Source organism: Lactuca serriola, chromosome 4 (genome assembly GCF_051521515.1).
Source record: "Lactuca serriola cultivar US96UC23 chromosome 4, Lser_US96UC23_V15, whole genome shotgun sequence".
Taxonomy (NCBI): domain Eukaryota; kingdom Viridiplantae; phylum Streptophyta; class Magnoliopsida; order Asterales; family Asteraceae; genus Lactuca; species Lactuca serriola.
In genome coordinates this window covers 72948346-72962215 of record NC_136411.1, presented here as the reverse complement: position 1 = coordinate 72962215, position 13870 = coordinate 72948346, and the positions used below count along the sequence as shown (strand labels likewise).

Below are 13870 nucleotides of genomic sequence, written 5' to 3'. Positions count from 1 at the left end.
ATAATTAGAGAGATTTAGGAGAGATTTTTAAATAGAGAGAGATAGAGTGAAAAAGATTGTGAGAGGTTTCGTTTGTGACATTTTTGAGTGTCCGGCTACGCAACGCAAGGTCCGTAAACTCCGTTAAGCCTTGTTTAAGGTTCCTACACACTCCCGATGAGTATGGAACATTGTTTTATCGGTTTGGTTCGTTACTTACTATTGTTTTAGGTTAATGAAATCTAGATATACGAACTTTTCAATTGATGATTTCTCCTTAGCTTAGCGAGTTGTATAGTAATTACCTAACGTAAGCCCTAGTACACAAGGGTTAATTGAGTCAACCGGTTTGACTTGTTGACTTTAGTTGACTTTGACTTGACCGGAAATTGACGGTTGTCACATCGATGGTTGTAGTCGACTTTTTGTTTGTTTTGATTGGGTAGTCGGCGCTCTTTGAGGCGTTGTGGTGGTAGTCGTGGCCAGATGTTCCGTTGCGACGGGCGGCGGTCGCCATAGACTAGCAATGAACTCCGACATGGAGCTGACTGGCAGCGGCGTCGGTGCCTGTGTGAGTGGTTGCCCCTCCAGTGTCGATGAACCACTTCCGTTGAGGGACTGCATTGGTCTAACTGGGATGTTTTCGTCACCTTCCTGCCGTATCGGTCCTTTATCCGTCATTTTTGGCGCCCGCTGTTGCAAAATGGGTTGTGTCGTACTGGGTACACGTCTGAACGGCGCCAACTATTGTGATATGTCACCAGCTTGATTCCGTCTCTTTGGAGAATAGAATGAAAAACTGAGAATCACAGCAAAGAAAACAAGACCATCAGTCGTCGTCTGGGAGGCAGTCCCGGAACGAGGCTCTGACGATCAAGTCAGGTGGTTTCTTAGAGAGAAGGTTAAGAGAGTTTGGGTAAAAATGAAAGGGACGAGAATTTTTTATCCCTTCTCTTGAAGGAGAAGGGACCCTTTTATACTTGTGGTCGAGGGGACAAATCCCCGACAATATCTTCTACTTTTTTTAGGTTTGGCAGGTACAGGTGGCTTTCGATTGGTAGATCGTGCTCCGTGAGTGGTTGTTTGCTATTGGTATAGGTTTTCCAGGAGCAGCGCCCTAAGCGCTACACATGTCGCTCTAGGAGGCAATTGGTACTATTTTGTCATGACACTGACCTTGGCGCTTGGGCACCATGGAATGAATACAGGATTACGAGGGCGAGGACGAGGACGCGGTGTTAAACATACACCGTCCTTTTCCCAATCCGTCTATCAGACTGACGTTTTCGTTATGTATGACGTATTCCTAGTGGGATACATTACCATTGCCACATTTGTGGCATCCAGAAGTAGATCGAAAAGTACCCTCATGAACCTTGCCGCACTTGCCACAAATGCGGATCTTCTGACTCCCATATCTCACATCAGCGGACTTGAACCTCTTTGCCTCAGGTTGTAAATGCATAGGGGCCTACCTCAGCTCCCTCGTCTAGAGCTCCATCCCAATCTCACGCCGCTTCGCGACCTCCTACAACTCAAGGAGTGAATCATATCATTGATTGGACACAAACTGGTAGATATATGTCTTGATCAGGCTCAAGTATCGGGTCATCCGAGCTTGCTCAGAAGTAGCAAACTTAGGGCAGAACAACACTCCATCAGTGAACATCTTGGTGATTTCAGTCACCAACTCCGTCCCCTGACTCAAGTCTAAATACTCCTGGGTTAATCTCTTTCTCCCTCTCTCTCCACCAAAGGGACATATCTCGAACGGAACATCTCAGAGAACTGCTCCCAAGATACAACAACTCTCTGCTCTAGAGTGTATGAACCAGTAACTAGCCTCCATCAATCCTTCGCTCCAGACCGAAGAAGGTTTAGAACGCACTTGACTTTCTTGTCAGTTGGGCAGGAACACGTAAAGAAACATCCCTCAACGTTAGATAGCCACCTCATGGAAATGATTGGATCCTAAACCCTATCAAACACAAGGGGATTCGTATTGTCAAAGTCCTGGTACTGGAAGGCTTTCCCCCCACCAATCTCTGCAACAGCAGCAACCTCAGAAAGTGCAACATATCGGTCATCAAAGAACTCCATCATAGCGGTCTTGATAGACCCAAATAACTCCGGTATCTGCCCCCATACAATAGAAACAACCTCATCATGAATCATCTCCCTAACCTGGTCCTCAGTCAACCCTGGCCTATCCTAGCCACCCATTCCGGGTCGTACTCTAGATCCCCTCATGAAGACCATATTGAAAATAAACCAGAAAGATATCAGATGAAACGCATATCACACCATAGGAACTAATTCACAACAAGGCCCTAGGGTTTGTGACTTCCTTGATACGCATACGGGTCATGTGCGGAAGGTAGTATGGCTTCCAGTTGTACGGTCCTATACTGCCTTCCGCACTTACCCGTATTTATCTCAGAAGATCATCACAACAACCCTAATAGCACACACTAAATCCCCTCATGAACACCATACTGAAAATAAACCAGAAAGATATCAGATGAAACACATATCACACCATAGGAACCAATTCACAACAAGACCCTAGGGGTTGTGACTTCCTTGCTATGCGTACGGGTCATGTGCGGAAGGTAGTATGGCTTCTAGTTGTACGGGCCTATACTACCTTTCGAACTTACCCGTATTTATCCCAGAAGATCATCACAACAACCCTAATAGCACACACTAGAATACACATACACCCTATTCTCACTTCCTAGAGAAAGGCTAGACATTCCTCAACTGGCCGGCTGACCCCACATAACTCATCCATGAAACTTCTACCAACCCTGCAACACTCGTGTATGCTAATCATACATAACATTGGATCCTATAGACAGTCAAATACTTTATTCTACCCTAAGCCCACAACCAAACAAGGAATAGGAAATAAGGCCAAATCAAACATTCTCAGACTATAAAATCTTAGTTATGTACAATTTTAATGCATACACTAAGAAACTACAATAATGATGTCAATTTTTCATTCAAGAATAACCATAGGTCATCAGGCATCATACAATCAGACAATTATATCATACAATTCCTGAAGATCCCTAGTAACTACAGTAATGATGTTAACACAGTCGAGTCGACTCAGGCTTCGTACGCGGGGCGTACTAATTGTTCGAGGCGTCAGGGCCAGATTTGCATATGTGCAGCACGCCCTTTGGTACGACCAACATACGTACCACTCCCCTACTTAACCGATTAAGTGCTTATTTCTCTAACTTAACACGTCCAATTGCAGATCCAAGGCTAAAATACCATCAAGAATCATAAAGTTTCCAACTTTATGACTTTGTATGTCTATTAAGTGTTTAATACACAAAATATCAACATCTTAATGCCTTAAGACTTTTTATAGCATGCATGGAGTAAAACTAACCATTAAGACCCCATTTTTATGACTCAAGACCCCTCATAAGGTTTGAAAGGACGACTTATTGGGTTAAGAGCATGCCATGCTCAAGAATCACCATATTTGGGACCAAAAAGGCCCTAAATGAAGAAATAACTAGATCTAAAAGATAAAGTGATCAAGTTATGAACTTTTTACCTCTAGGAGGTTGCTAGCAAGTAGGGAATCCCATATCTAAGTTGCTTGCAGGCTTCAAGGTCCTTGCACCAACTTCTCCTGCTTCAAGAACACCAAAAAGGCACACAAATGAGCTCAAAACACCCTTCTCACTTAGGGTTTTCTAGAGGGTCGAATTCTCAAATGGGGGCTGATGAGGGAATGATAAATGAGGCTATAATGATGCTTATATATGGACTAAACCCTAAAAATTAGGGTTTGGAGTTTCTCCACATACGCCCTGCGTACAAGGTGTACCCCTAACGTACTAGGGTCCACCTCAGTACGCTCCGCGTACACAACGTACGCCCAACGTACTACCTTATTGCCTAAAATCACCAAAATGCCACTATGGGCCATTTTGCATTCTTTCTTATACGCAGGGACTAAAATGCAATATTTATTCATACATAGGGTTAAAATTGAAAATACATCAACATCGGGATGGTTATTGAAATTCATATTCCTTTTAATATTTAGGGTTTAGAAACCCAAAACACTACCAAATGGTGAATCAAGTTCATAGATGCAAAGTTTGATGTTAGTTACATAATCTAAGCTTGATTCAACACTGAAAATCTAGTAGAACTACATTAATGATTATAATTCTCATAATCAACTTTAAAAATGAAAACCCAAAAAATCACCATGGGATAAGTTCCTTTATCTTAAATCTTGATTATTATCTAAAATAGGGAGAGACTGGTTACTTGTTTTTTATTTATGATCAGTATGCAAGAATGACCCTTCTAATTTTTTTTATTTCCAAGTTATGTTATTCTTTTAAGTAAACTATGTTAACTTAAACTTAAATCACAAATCTAACAAAGGAAATCAAGGCTAAATGCGACAAGTTTTCTCAATTTGTCACTTCTAGTCCTTACTCATATTTTTTCTATTTAAAGACTATAAATTCTCAAATTCATGTGTCTTCCTTATTTTTCTAGTAATTATTTATTTACAAGAAAAAATCAAATATGAGGATGTTACATTAAATGGTCGTATTCAATTGGTGATTGTTACAACAGAGTAATTTTGAAACGATACGTGTCGAAATTGTAGTATAAAGTCGATTAAACCTTTAGACGATTTCACTTTTTTGAAATCCTCCATGTCCACTTTTAATCTTTAGTCAATTTAGTTCCAAACTCATTTTCTTAACTAAAGATTGTAGGTGTCAAAACATAAGTGAATGAGACAAGTGAGGAAGAAAAGTCGATGAGATTAAAAGGAAACTTTACATAATTACATAACGGAGAAATAACAAAAATTTAGATGAATAATTTGGATTAAGAGTTTTATTCTCTAGCCGCTAATTATAACAATTTGATAATGTTTATATAGTTCAAATTTTAATTATTTTTTATTGAATAAAATTAAAAATATCATATATAAAAATAATATCTAAAGATTATAACTATTTTAAAGTTTCTACAAGTACTTTTATAACTTTTTTGTAAAATACAAAATAAAAGAATGTAATTTTGTCATTTTAACATAAATATCTAAATTCTTTGCAAACCAAACAAGATTGCATTTCAATTCTATTGCAAATTTTACCAACCAACCAAACACACAACATATCTTTTATCATTCCAATTCCAAATCCAAATCATTTGATATATTCAAAATGACACAAAAACATTCATGTAATCAAAACTCGACCTTTGAGCAATGCGAAGAAGGAGGGTTGTTCTAGTGCATGGGTGCTTAAATCCAGCGTTCGTGTTGAAATGTCCTACTGCTGAAATTGGGCATTGTTGAAATCAAACTGATCCTGAACGTTGCAATTGTTGAAATGACAGTAATTGGTCCTTACTCCTTAAACAGTTAAATCTTCTAGTGATATTTTGCAAAATTGTGAAATTTGTGATTAGTTTATTATAAAGGTTAAAAAATATGTTTATTAAGTAGAAGTTATCATCTTGATAGTTTAAAATCCCTTTAAAGTGTCTTTAGATGCTTGTAACCTCCCAATTCCCAAACCACTTTATTCGTAATAGCTGGGTCATTATTTTAATAATTATTTTGAGATCATAGATGATATATTAGTTGTCACAAAATAAAAAAAATAGGGAGGAGTTATAATCGGATCAACATGGTGACATCCAATCGAATTTAACTTGTATTTGTTTTTACATATTATCTAACTAATATGTTATTATTTATTTTGTCGGTTGTAAGTACAATATTTTAATAAGAAGATTTACTGTAAGGCTGATAGATATTTTTACTGTATCATGTGGTGTGCCTAGGTAGCACTGCACTGGGTGCGGGGAACACCACACTGTGTTGGTGTTTTGGTGCGGTATCCACCCGTGAGACACCATTACATCATTTTTTTTTTAACTTCATATTATTATAAAGTACAACATCTCATTGTTGTATATTTTGAAGAAAGTGATATGTGACTATTTTCTAGCTACAAGAGGGTGATGAGAAAGAAGAAAAATGATATGTATAAGGGGAGGATGATAGCTCACAGCCTCACACACACTCTTGGCGTAAAAACTAAAAAGCAATTGCATAAACCATGAAACCGTCACAATCAAGTTTAAGATTTGTATCCATTGTTTATAAAAGTTTGTAAACTAAATTTCGTTTTTTTACAAAAATACAACAGTTGCCGAACATAGTCTTTATACAAAATGCAATCTTAAGATATATATAAACACAAAATTGAATACGAAAAAGTTGGTAAAAAGAATTCATCATCTCCAGAATTGAGTTCTTTTGCTTTGTCCTTTTAACTTGTTGTATAATCTTTTTCCAAAGTTTTTTTTACATTCATTCCTGTCTAAGCAAGAATAGAATGTCCTGTAAAAGCACTTCGTGATGAAGCAAAGCATATTAACATTGCTTCTCTGGCTAAGGTTGTACTTTGTGCCTGGATAAAAGTGCCATAGTTAGAAAGACTGTTTTAGCCTTTACTAGAATAGAATCATCAAGTTTGGAAATGATAGTGTTTCGTTTCCTCTCATTTTCGTTTTCTAGACCCAACAGAGATTATATTTTAACATATATTAATATAATAGCAAGTAGGAACATATATTTTAATTGTCTCGTTTAATTGTCGTTTCTTTTGTTTTCTACACACCTAGTTGCTGCAAAGGTATATGTTATGCCTTGCCCCACAGAACCCGAGGTTACTTGCTGCAAAAGGTAGTAGTAATCAACACATCATGCATGCATGCATGCATGGTGTCACTTCACAAACAAGCAAAGAATGAACAAAAAGAACATTAACCACGATGCTGCTGGCCCTTCTCATGGTCTTAATTAAGGTTTTAAGACCAACCATCATATCATCGTACCTCACAAGTCACAACACAAACACTTAGAATCCCCAAAATGATCCGATTAAGAAATCGTCAAATGAACCATGAACCCGTTCCCGGAGTTCCCCCTCTCCAACAAGATGACTACAAGCTCAAAGACACAAGCCCACAACTGGGTGAGCGATTGGCAACCACATATGATCTCGTGGAACAAACGTACCATCTTTATGTTCGTGTCGTGAAGGCCAAAGACCTTCCTGTTGGGTCAGATCCGTATGTCGAGGTCAAGCTCGGGAATTATCGAGGCCGAACAAGGCATTTCGAGAAGAGACCAAACCCTGAGTGGAACCAAGTCTTTGCCTTCTCGAAAGACCGTGTTCAATCATCAACTTTAGAAGTTTATGTAAAAGATAAAGAGACATTCGGGCGAGACGATTATATTGGAAAAGTGGTTTTCGATTTGAACGAGATTCCAACACGAGTGCCGCCGGACAGCCCGTTGGCTGCGCAGTGGTACCGACTGACGGACCGGCGGGGCCAAGGGGAGATCATGGTTGCGGTCTGGATGGGGACACAAGCAGACGAAGCATTTCCTGAAGCTTGGCATTCAGACGCTTCATCTGCTCATGGAGAGGGTGTTTTTAACGTCCGATCGAAAGTTTATGTGTCACCGAAACTTTGGTATTTGCGGGTGAACGTGATAGAAGCTCAAGATGTTATCTCGAACGATAGATCGCGTGTTCCAGATGTTTCCGTGAAGGCGCAAGTGGGAAACCAAACATTGAGAACAAAGATAAGTTCCGTACGTACAATGAATCCTCTATGGAATGAAGATTTTGTGTTTGTTGCAGCCGAGCCATTTGAGGAACATTTGGTTCTCACCGTTGAGGATCGGGTTCATCCTTCGAGAGATGAGGTTCTCGGGGCATTGAGTCTACCTTTGACAATGTTCGAGAAGCGACTTGATCATCGGCCAGTTCATTCTCGATGGTTCAATCTTGAGAAGTATGGACTCGGTGAAACTAGGTTTTCTAGTAGATTGCATATTAGGGTTTGCTTAGAAGGGGGATATCATGTTTTAGATGAATCGACGTTGTATATAAGCGATCAACGACCGACCGCTAAACAACTATGGAAGCAGCCGTGTGGTGTTCTCGAAGTTGGAATTTTGGGCGCAGAAGGCTTGCTTCCGATGAAGATGCATGATGGGCGAGGGTCCACCGATGCTTACTGTGTGGCGAAGTACGGACAAAAATGGGTTCGGACACGAACGTTTCTTGACACGTTGAACCCTAAATGGAACGAGCAATATACATGGGAAGTTTACGATCCGTGTACGGTCATCACACTCGGTGTTTTCGACAATTGTCATTTGGGAGCCGAGAAATCAGATACGGGACGAGATTCAAGAATCGGGAAGGTCAGGATTCGGATATCTACTCTCGAAGCTCATCGAATATACACACATTCATACCCACTTCTCGTACTTCACCCCTCTGGGGTGAAGAAGATGGGTGAGCTCCAACTTGCGGTTCGGTTCACCACGTTATCACTAGCCAACATGGTGTACATCTATGCACACCCTTTATTGCCCAAGATGCATTACTTGAACCCGTTAACAGTTAACCAAGTCGAAACATTAAGGTACCAAGCCATGAACATAGTGGCGGCGCGTCTAGGTCGAGCCGAACCACCCCTTCGGAAAGAGGTAGTTGAGTACATGTTAGATGTGGATTCTCACATGTGGAGCATGAGAAGAAGCAAAGCGAACTTCTTTCGAATCATGTCGTTGCTTTCGGGATTATTTTCTGTTAGTCGGTGGTTCAACAACGTTCGGGAATGGAAAAACCCGATCACGACAGTCCTCGTTCATATCTTGTTTTTGATATTGTTATGGTATCCCGAGCTGATACTTCCGACTATCTGCCTCTACATGTTCTTGATCGGGTTATGGAACTACAGGTTCCGAGCCCGACACCCGCCTCATATGGACCCAAAACTTTCGTGGGCTGAGGCGGTGCACCCTGACGAACTCGATGAAGAGTTCGACACGTTTCCAACATCAAGACCACCAGATGTAGTCCGAATGAGATACGACCGGATTCGAAGCATTGCTGGGAGGATTCAAACAGTTGTAGGAGATTTGGCTACACAAGGAGAACGTATAGGGTCTTTGCTTAGCTGGAGAGACCCTCGAGCTACAAGTCTCTTTGTCGTTTTTTGCCTTTGTTTAGCTGTTGTTCTTTATGTGACTCCTGTTAGGGTGGTGGCTTTAGGTGGGGGATTATACATGTTAAGACACCCTAAGTTTAGAAGCAAGTTGCCATCGGTTCCTAGCAACTTCTTTAAGAGACTACCAGCTCAAACGGATAGCTTACTCTAACTGGCATCAAATCATCAAGCAAAAGCAAGAATCTTTCCTCGTTTTGGTTTTTTAACATGTTTGACTTCAGTTTCTATGTAATGTTCAATTAATTATAATAATAAATGTTTTTCCCTTCTATGAACACGTCTAGATCAAAATAATTTCTTGGCTATGTTTAGTATAGCATCCTACTTCTATTTCTTTTTATTACAACATTGTAGTCCTAGTCTTGAAATCTTCAAACTATAGCAATGTAATTCAAATACAGAACAATTTTGGAATTATAATGTTTTGAAGAGGATGCAGATTATAGATACCAAAATTCAATTGCAAAAAGGTAATTTCATTGTTGACAACCATCAAAAACTGACAGAATGCAGCCTCAAAATCTAGAGCTTACACAAACATAATCAAGAAAACAAAATTAACTCAAAGACATTTCATCTAAAAGACAAGCTCATGTGGTTTCATGCCTGCCTTGAGTGAAAATCTTGCACCCAAATAGCTTTTCAAATCAGGAACAGCCTCAATGGTCTTTATCAAAGCTGCATCCACGGATTTCTGGTCATCCTTTTTCTCCTGTGGGAGCAAGCTCTTTTCCTATACACGAATTAAAAAAAAAAAAAAGTCAAAACATGATGTCAATGGAACAAAAGCTACAATCTTTTGTAGTCAAAGTAAAGTTACCTCTTTCTCTGCTTCAAAAAACTCGCCCTCTCCTTTGGTCTTCTTCTTTTCAGTTTTCTTTCCAAAGTACTTGTCATCAAACTTCTCCACATTCACCCCCGAGATGTCGACCTTGGTTGATGTAGCAATCACATATGACTGATTTACCCTCCTCAAAGGAACACCATTGATCTTAAAAGGACCTAAAAAAAGAAAGGTAGGGTACAAGTTCAGATAACCATTGCAAAAAAGAATCTGAAACTCAATAAGAAGACTTATTTTTACCTGTAACCAATAGCAGTCCAGATGTAAGTTGTTTCAAGAAAACAACTCTTTTCCCCTTGAACCTCCCAGCCAATATGATCAGCACAGTTCCAGGAGTAATACTGGCTCTGAACACATACATATAACAAACATACTCAATACACATAATATATAGAATGTATACATATAAATAAATATCACTGCAGTATATCTATTTAGAGTGAATAGTATATAGATTATGGACCTGAGCTTGGTGGGTCTGGCTTTGCGTTTGTTGACAAGGGGTTTCTTCACATCATCAGCTGGATAGAACTTTGGTGGCTTCTCAGTTGGTGCAGCAGCAATGGCTTTTTTCTCATGCTTAGGGAAAGCACCACCATTTTTGGCCTTGATGGCCCAAAGACCCCTCTTGTGGTACATTTGTGAGCGTGAATACTTGCCCACACCTCTGATTAGATCAGGGTTCCTGCTGACATGGGGTTTCCTCTGCTGTGGTGCCATTGATTCTTACCTGAAAAACGGCATAGAAACGAAAATTCGTTTACACCATGGAATGATGGAAGACTTAAATGCACACTATCAGCAAAGACTATTTAATTTTCTTTCTTTGGGCTACTTTCCAATGGTTATTGTGGGTGTCGATAGTTATCAACGAGGAATGAAGATGAAGCCACAAAGCAGTGAACCTTTGATGGTATAAACAAATGAAACCTCAACTGTTTGATCCAAACAGATTGGTCCTACTACTAATCAGGTACAAAATCACTCATTTCATACAAAACCTTCAAGTCGATAATTCGCGAGCTAACAAAACCCTTAGATTAAATTCAATGGCAACTCATATCAAAGAAATCCAGTAGCATAAGGCACCCCTAATTAAACAGAGCATAATGTAACAAATTAAAATTTATCGGGCACCGAAAATACATACGAACCAAGGTACACACTACTCTTCGATGAACATTATTCGTTTGTAAGACATTCAAACAGAATCAAAATAACAAAAAGGAACAAAGTAAATGTGCTTGGGTTCTAAGCAATTAAACTGATGAAGCAAGCGAAAGCCATCGCATTACCTGTAATGTGGTGGTCTCTGTAACGAAGGGCAGCGGCGCTCTCCTGCAGTCGGCTGAACAAATGGAAGAAACCCTAATACACAGGTTTATAAGTAAAACGCATAAAGGGCAAAATTGTCATTAAACACCCCCTCTTTTGTTTTTCTCGATTTTAGCCTTGGTCCCTTTTTTTTTTCTTTCAAAACCCTAGATAATGCATCAATAGACCACTCTTTGATGTGCGAGAATTAAATGACCTAATTTAAACCGATTAATACTATGAATGTTTTGTTTGGCATGCTTCTAAAGGTTGTTTATTTGGTTGATAAGTTCAAAAAAATAATAATAATAAATAAATAAATAAATAAATAAACTATAGAATAAAGTTTAAACAAATTTATGATTTTTTTTTCTATTTTTTTCGAATATACCCTTACTCAGTTTAATTATTTGTTAGAAAAAAATCATTAAATTATATGATAAATCGAATATTTATTTTCTTTTTAAAAGCAACTAGGGTGATCCCATGGTGAACCACGGACGGTATTTCTGTAAATTTGTCTCATGTATAGGGACCATTTGTGTAACTTTGTTATAAATAGATCATTTATGTAATGTTGGTTAATTGATTAGTTTATTATAGCATCGTATTTTTATTTTTTTCTATTATAGCATCGAACTTTGACAAATATACAAAATTATAGCAATATCATACATATATAAAACAATTTTCACAAAGTATGATATCGTAATAAGAAAAAAGTCCATTGATGTAATTATGTGGTAAAAAAGAGTTATCATATAATAATAATAATAATATAAACAATTTAAATCTTACAATACTAGATTCTATAGGAGTATTATTGTCTCATTATTAGAAATTGAACCCCCTCAAGAGACGCAGAAAGGGTGATTTGTCGATGCATGCATAACATTCTTTTCCATTCCTATGTAAAATGATCTGATTTGTGGATGGCAATTTTGTAAAAATGAAAACAAATCAAATCAAAATTTGAGATTAGATGTCACCGAGTGTAAGGGCTAAATAGAATGAAACATGTGAATATTCAGTGGTCACTTGATCCAGTATAACAACCTGCTCAAACAAAAAAAACACACTTATTTACAAAAATAATAATGAAACGTCCTAACAATAAGACCCAAAAATTTCATTTTTAAATTAATAAAACTAATATCCCAAAAACATCATCATAAAAATCCAAATAAAACAAATGTATCAATCGTCATATCATATAAGAGTAAATCACAAAATACGAAACGAGGTGTATGTGCTCTGCAATCATCACAGACTCTTCCCTTTGAAACCATAAGTACCTGAAACATAAAATGAAAACCGTAAGCACAAAGCTTATTGAGTTGCCCAACATACCACATATCATACACAAATAAACACATAACGGACCCCGCCCAATGAGACTAACGGACCTCCCATATACTAGAATAACGGGGTCTGCCCACTTAGTATAATAGGCCCCACCCAAACTCGCATATCGGGCCCCGTCCAATGAGTATAATGCCCCCAACCCCACATATCGGGCCCCGCCCAACATACAAATCATATAAGCACATACATATACAAGAGTCACATAGACATCTAGTATCCTAGCATCACTGATCATGGGTCGGCATTGGTGCCGTAGACCCGCTAAACATGGTGAGGAAACTCACATTGCACTGCCGAATCTCACAAAAAGAATCCTTGGCTGTTGGCCCGCTAAAGTCATCGCGCTAACAATCACAAACTAATCATCCAATCAATAATCGGATCCCAACCCACACTAAGAGTCCAAACTAGGATAAAAGACCTTTTTACCCTTTCCATAACTTGGCCTCAAGGCCAAAGCCCAATCCAAACGTCCAAATGCAAAATTTCCAAAATAATCACTCAAAGCCCGCATATGGCCCATTTTTCCAAATTGGGCCCAAACCCCTTTTATCTTTAGCCTAAAATAACATTTTGATGGCTCAACAATACCCTAATCATCCATAGTCCAATCATGGCCCAACACTGTGAGCCCAAACCATCTGAAGTCCAACTGTTGAGTACGTGGGGCGTACTCAGTTCGTACGCTAATGTACTCTCATGGAGGCTTGTACGCACGGCATACCAGCTTGTACGCCCAGCGTACTCCTCGACTTTGCTAACCTTCCTTATTCAGTACTTATTTGGTTAAGACTTCGACCCAAAACCTAGATATGACTTCTCTAAGGTGGTTTATCACATAAAATTGCCTAATTTATGTGCATGCATGGCTTAATGGAGCTTTAGAGCTCAAAATAACTTAACAAAGGGTCTTAACACATGCATGAGTCCATAAACACCTCCAAGCTTGCATTTTTATGAACAAGGGGACCCTAAAATGCCAAGATCTACAAGGTTAGACTTCTGAAACGACCCTAGCTCATAAGAACCAACCAAAAGGGACTAAAAAGGCCATAAACAAGTCCAAAAGAAGATCCATACAAAGAGTTGTCAAGATAAGATCTTTTTACCTCAAATGACTTACAAAAAGAATAAGGATCTCTAAGCTTCACACCAAGCAATGCACCTTCATTCTACTTCTATCCCTTCAAAATGAGTAATAAAACACAAACTTTTCTTCTCAAGAGATCAAAGACACAAAATGATGGCTAAGGATCGATA

The 13870-nt window shown here is 38.8% G+C and overlaps 2 protein-coding genes across 2 annotated transcripts; one reads left to right on the top strand and one right to left on the bottom strand.

Annotated features, from left to right (window-relative positions):
• Positions 1-6812: 6812 nt before the first annotated feature.
• On the top strand, positions 6813-9362 carry LOC145101882 (multiple C2 domain and transmembrane region protein 2-like). Its single transcript, XM_079039182.1, has one exon. It carries the CDS (start codon positions 6929-6931, stop codon positions 9236-9238), a length of 2310 nt encoding a protein of 769 aa, XP_078895308.1. The 5' UTR covers positions 6813-6928; the 3' UTR covers positions 9239-9362.
• A 165-nt stretch (positions 9363-9527) lies between these two features.
• Positions 9528-11380, bottom strand: LOC145101884 (large ribosomal subunit protein eL6). Its single transcript, XM_079039183.1, has 5 exons — positions 11227-11380; positions 10395-10661; positions 10172-10278; positions 9908-10089; positions 9528-9820 (listed from the first exon to the last, which is right to left on the bottom strand). The coding sequence occupies exons 2-5, from the start codon at positions 10649-10651 to the stop codon at positions 9665-9667; spliced, it is 702 nt and encodes a 233-aa protein (XP_078895309.1). The 5' UTR covers positions 10652-10661; positions 11227-11380; the 3' UTR covers positions 9528-9664.
• Between the last annotated feature and the right edge of the window lie 2490 nt (positions 11381-13870).

What these genes read in the sequence shown, in the direction of transcription:
- LOC145101882 (XM_079039182.1), top strand. Translation starts at nt 6,929, where the DNA reads ATGATCCGATTAAGAAATCGTCAAATGAACCATGAACCCGTTCCCGGA.
- LOC145101884 (XM_079039183.1), bottom strand. Translation starts at nt 10,651, where the DNA reads ATGGCACCACAGCAGAGGAAACCCCATGTCAGCAGGAACCCTGATCTA. An exon ending in GCCAGACCCACCAAGCTCAG is followed by an intron (nt 10,279 to 10,394) that starts GTCCATAATCTA and finishes GTATGTGTTCAG; the next exon opens with AGCCAGTATTACTCCTGGAA. An exon ending in TTTTTGAAGCAGAGAAAGAG is followed by an intron (nt 9,821 to 9,907) that starts GTAACTTTACTT and finishes ATTCGTGTATAG; the next exon opens with GAAAAGAGCTTGCTCCCACA.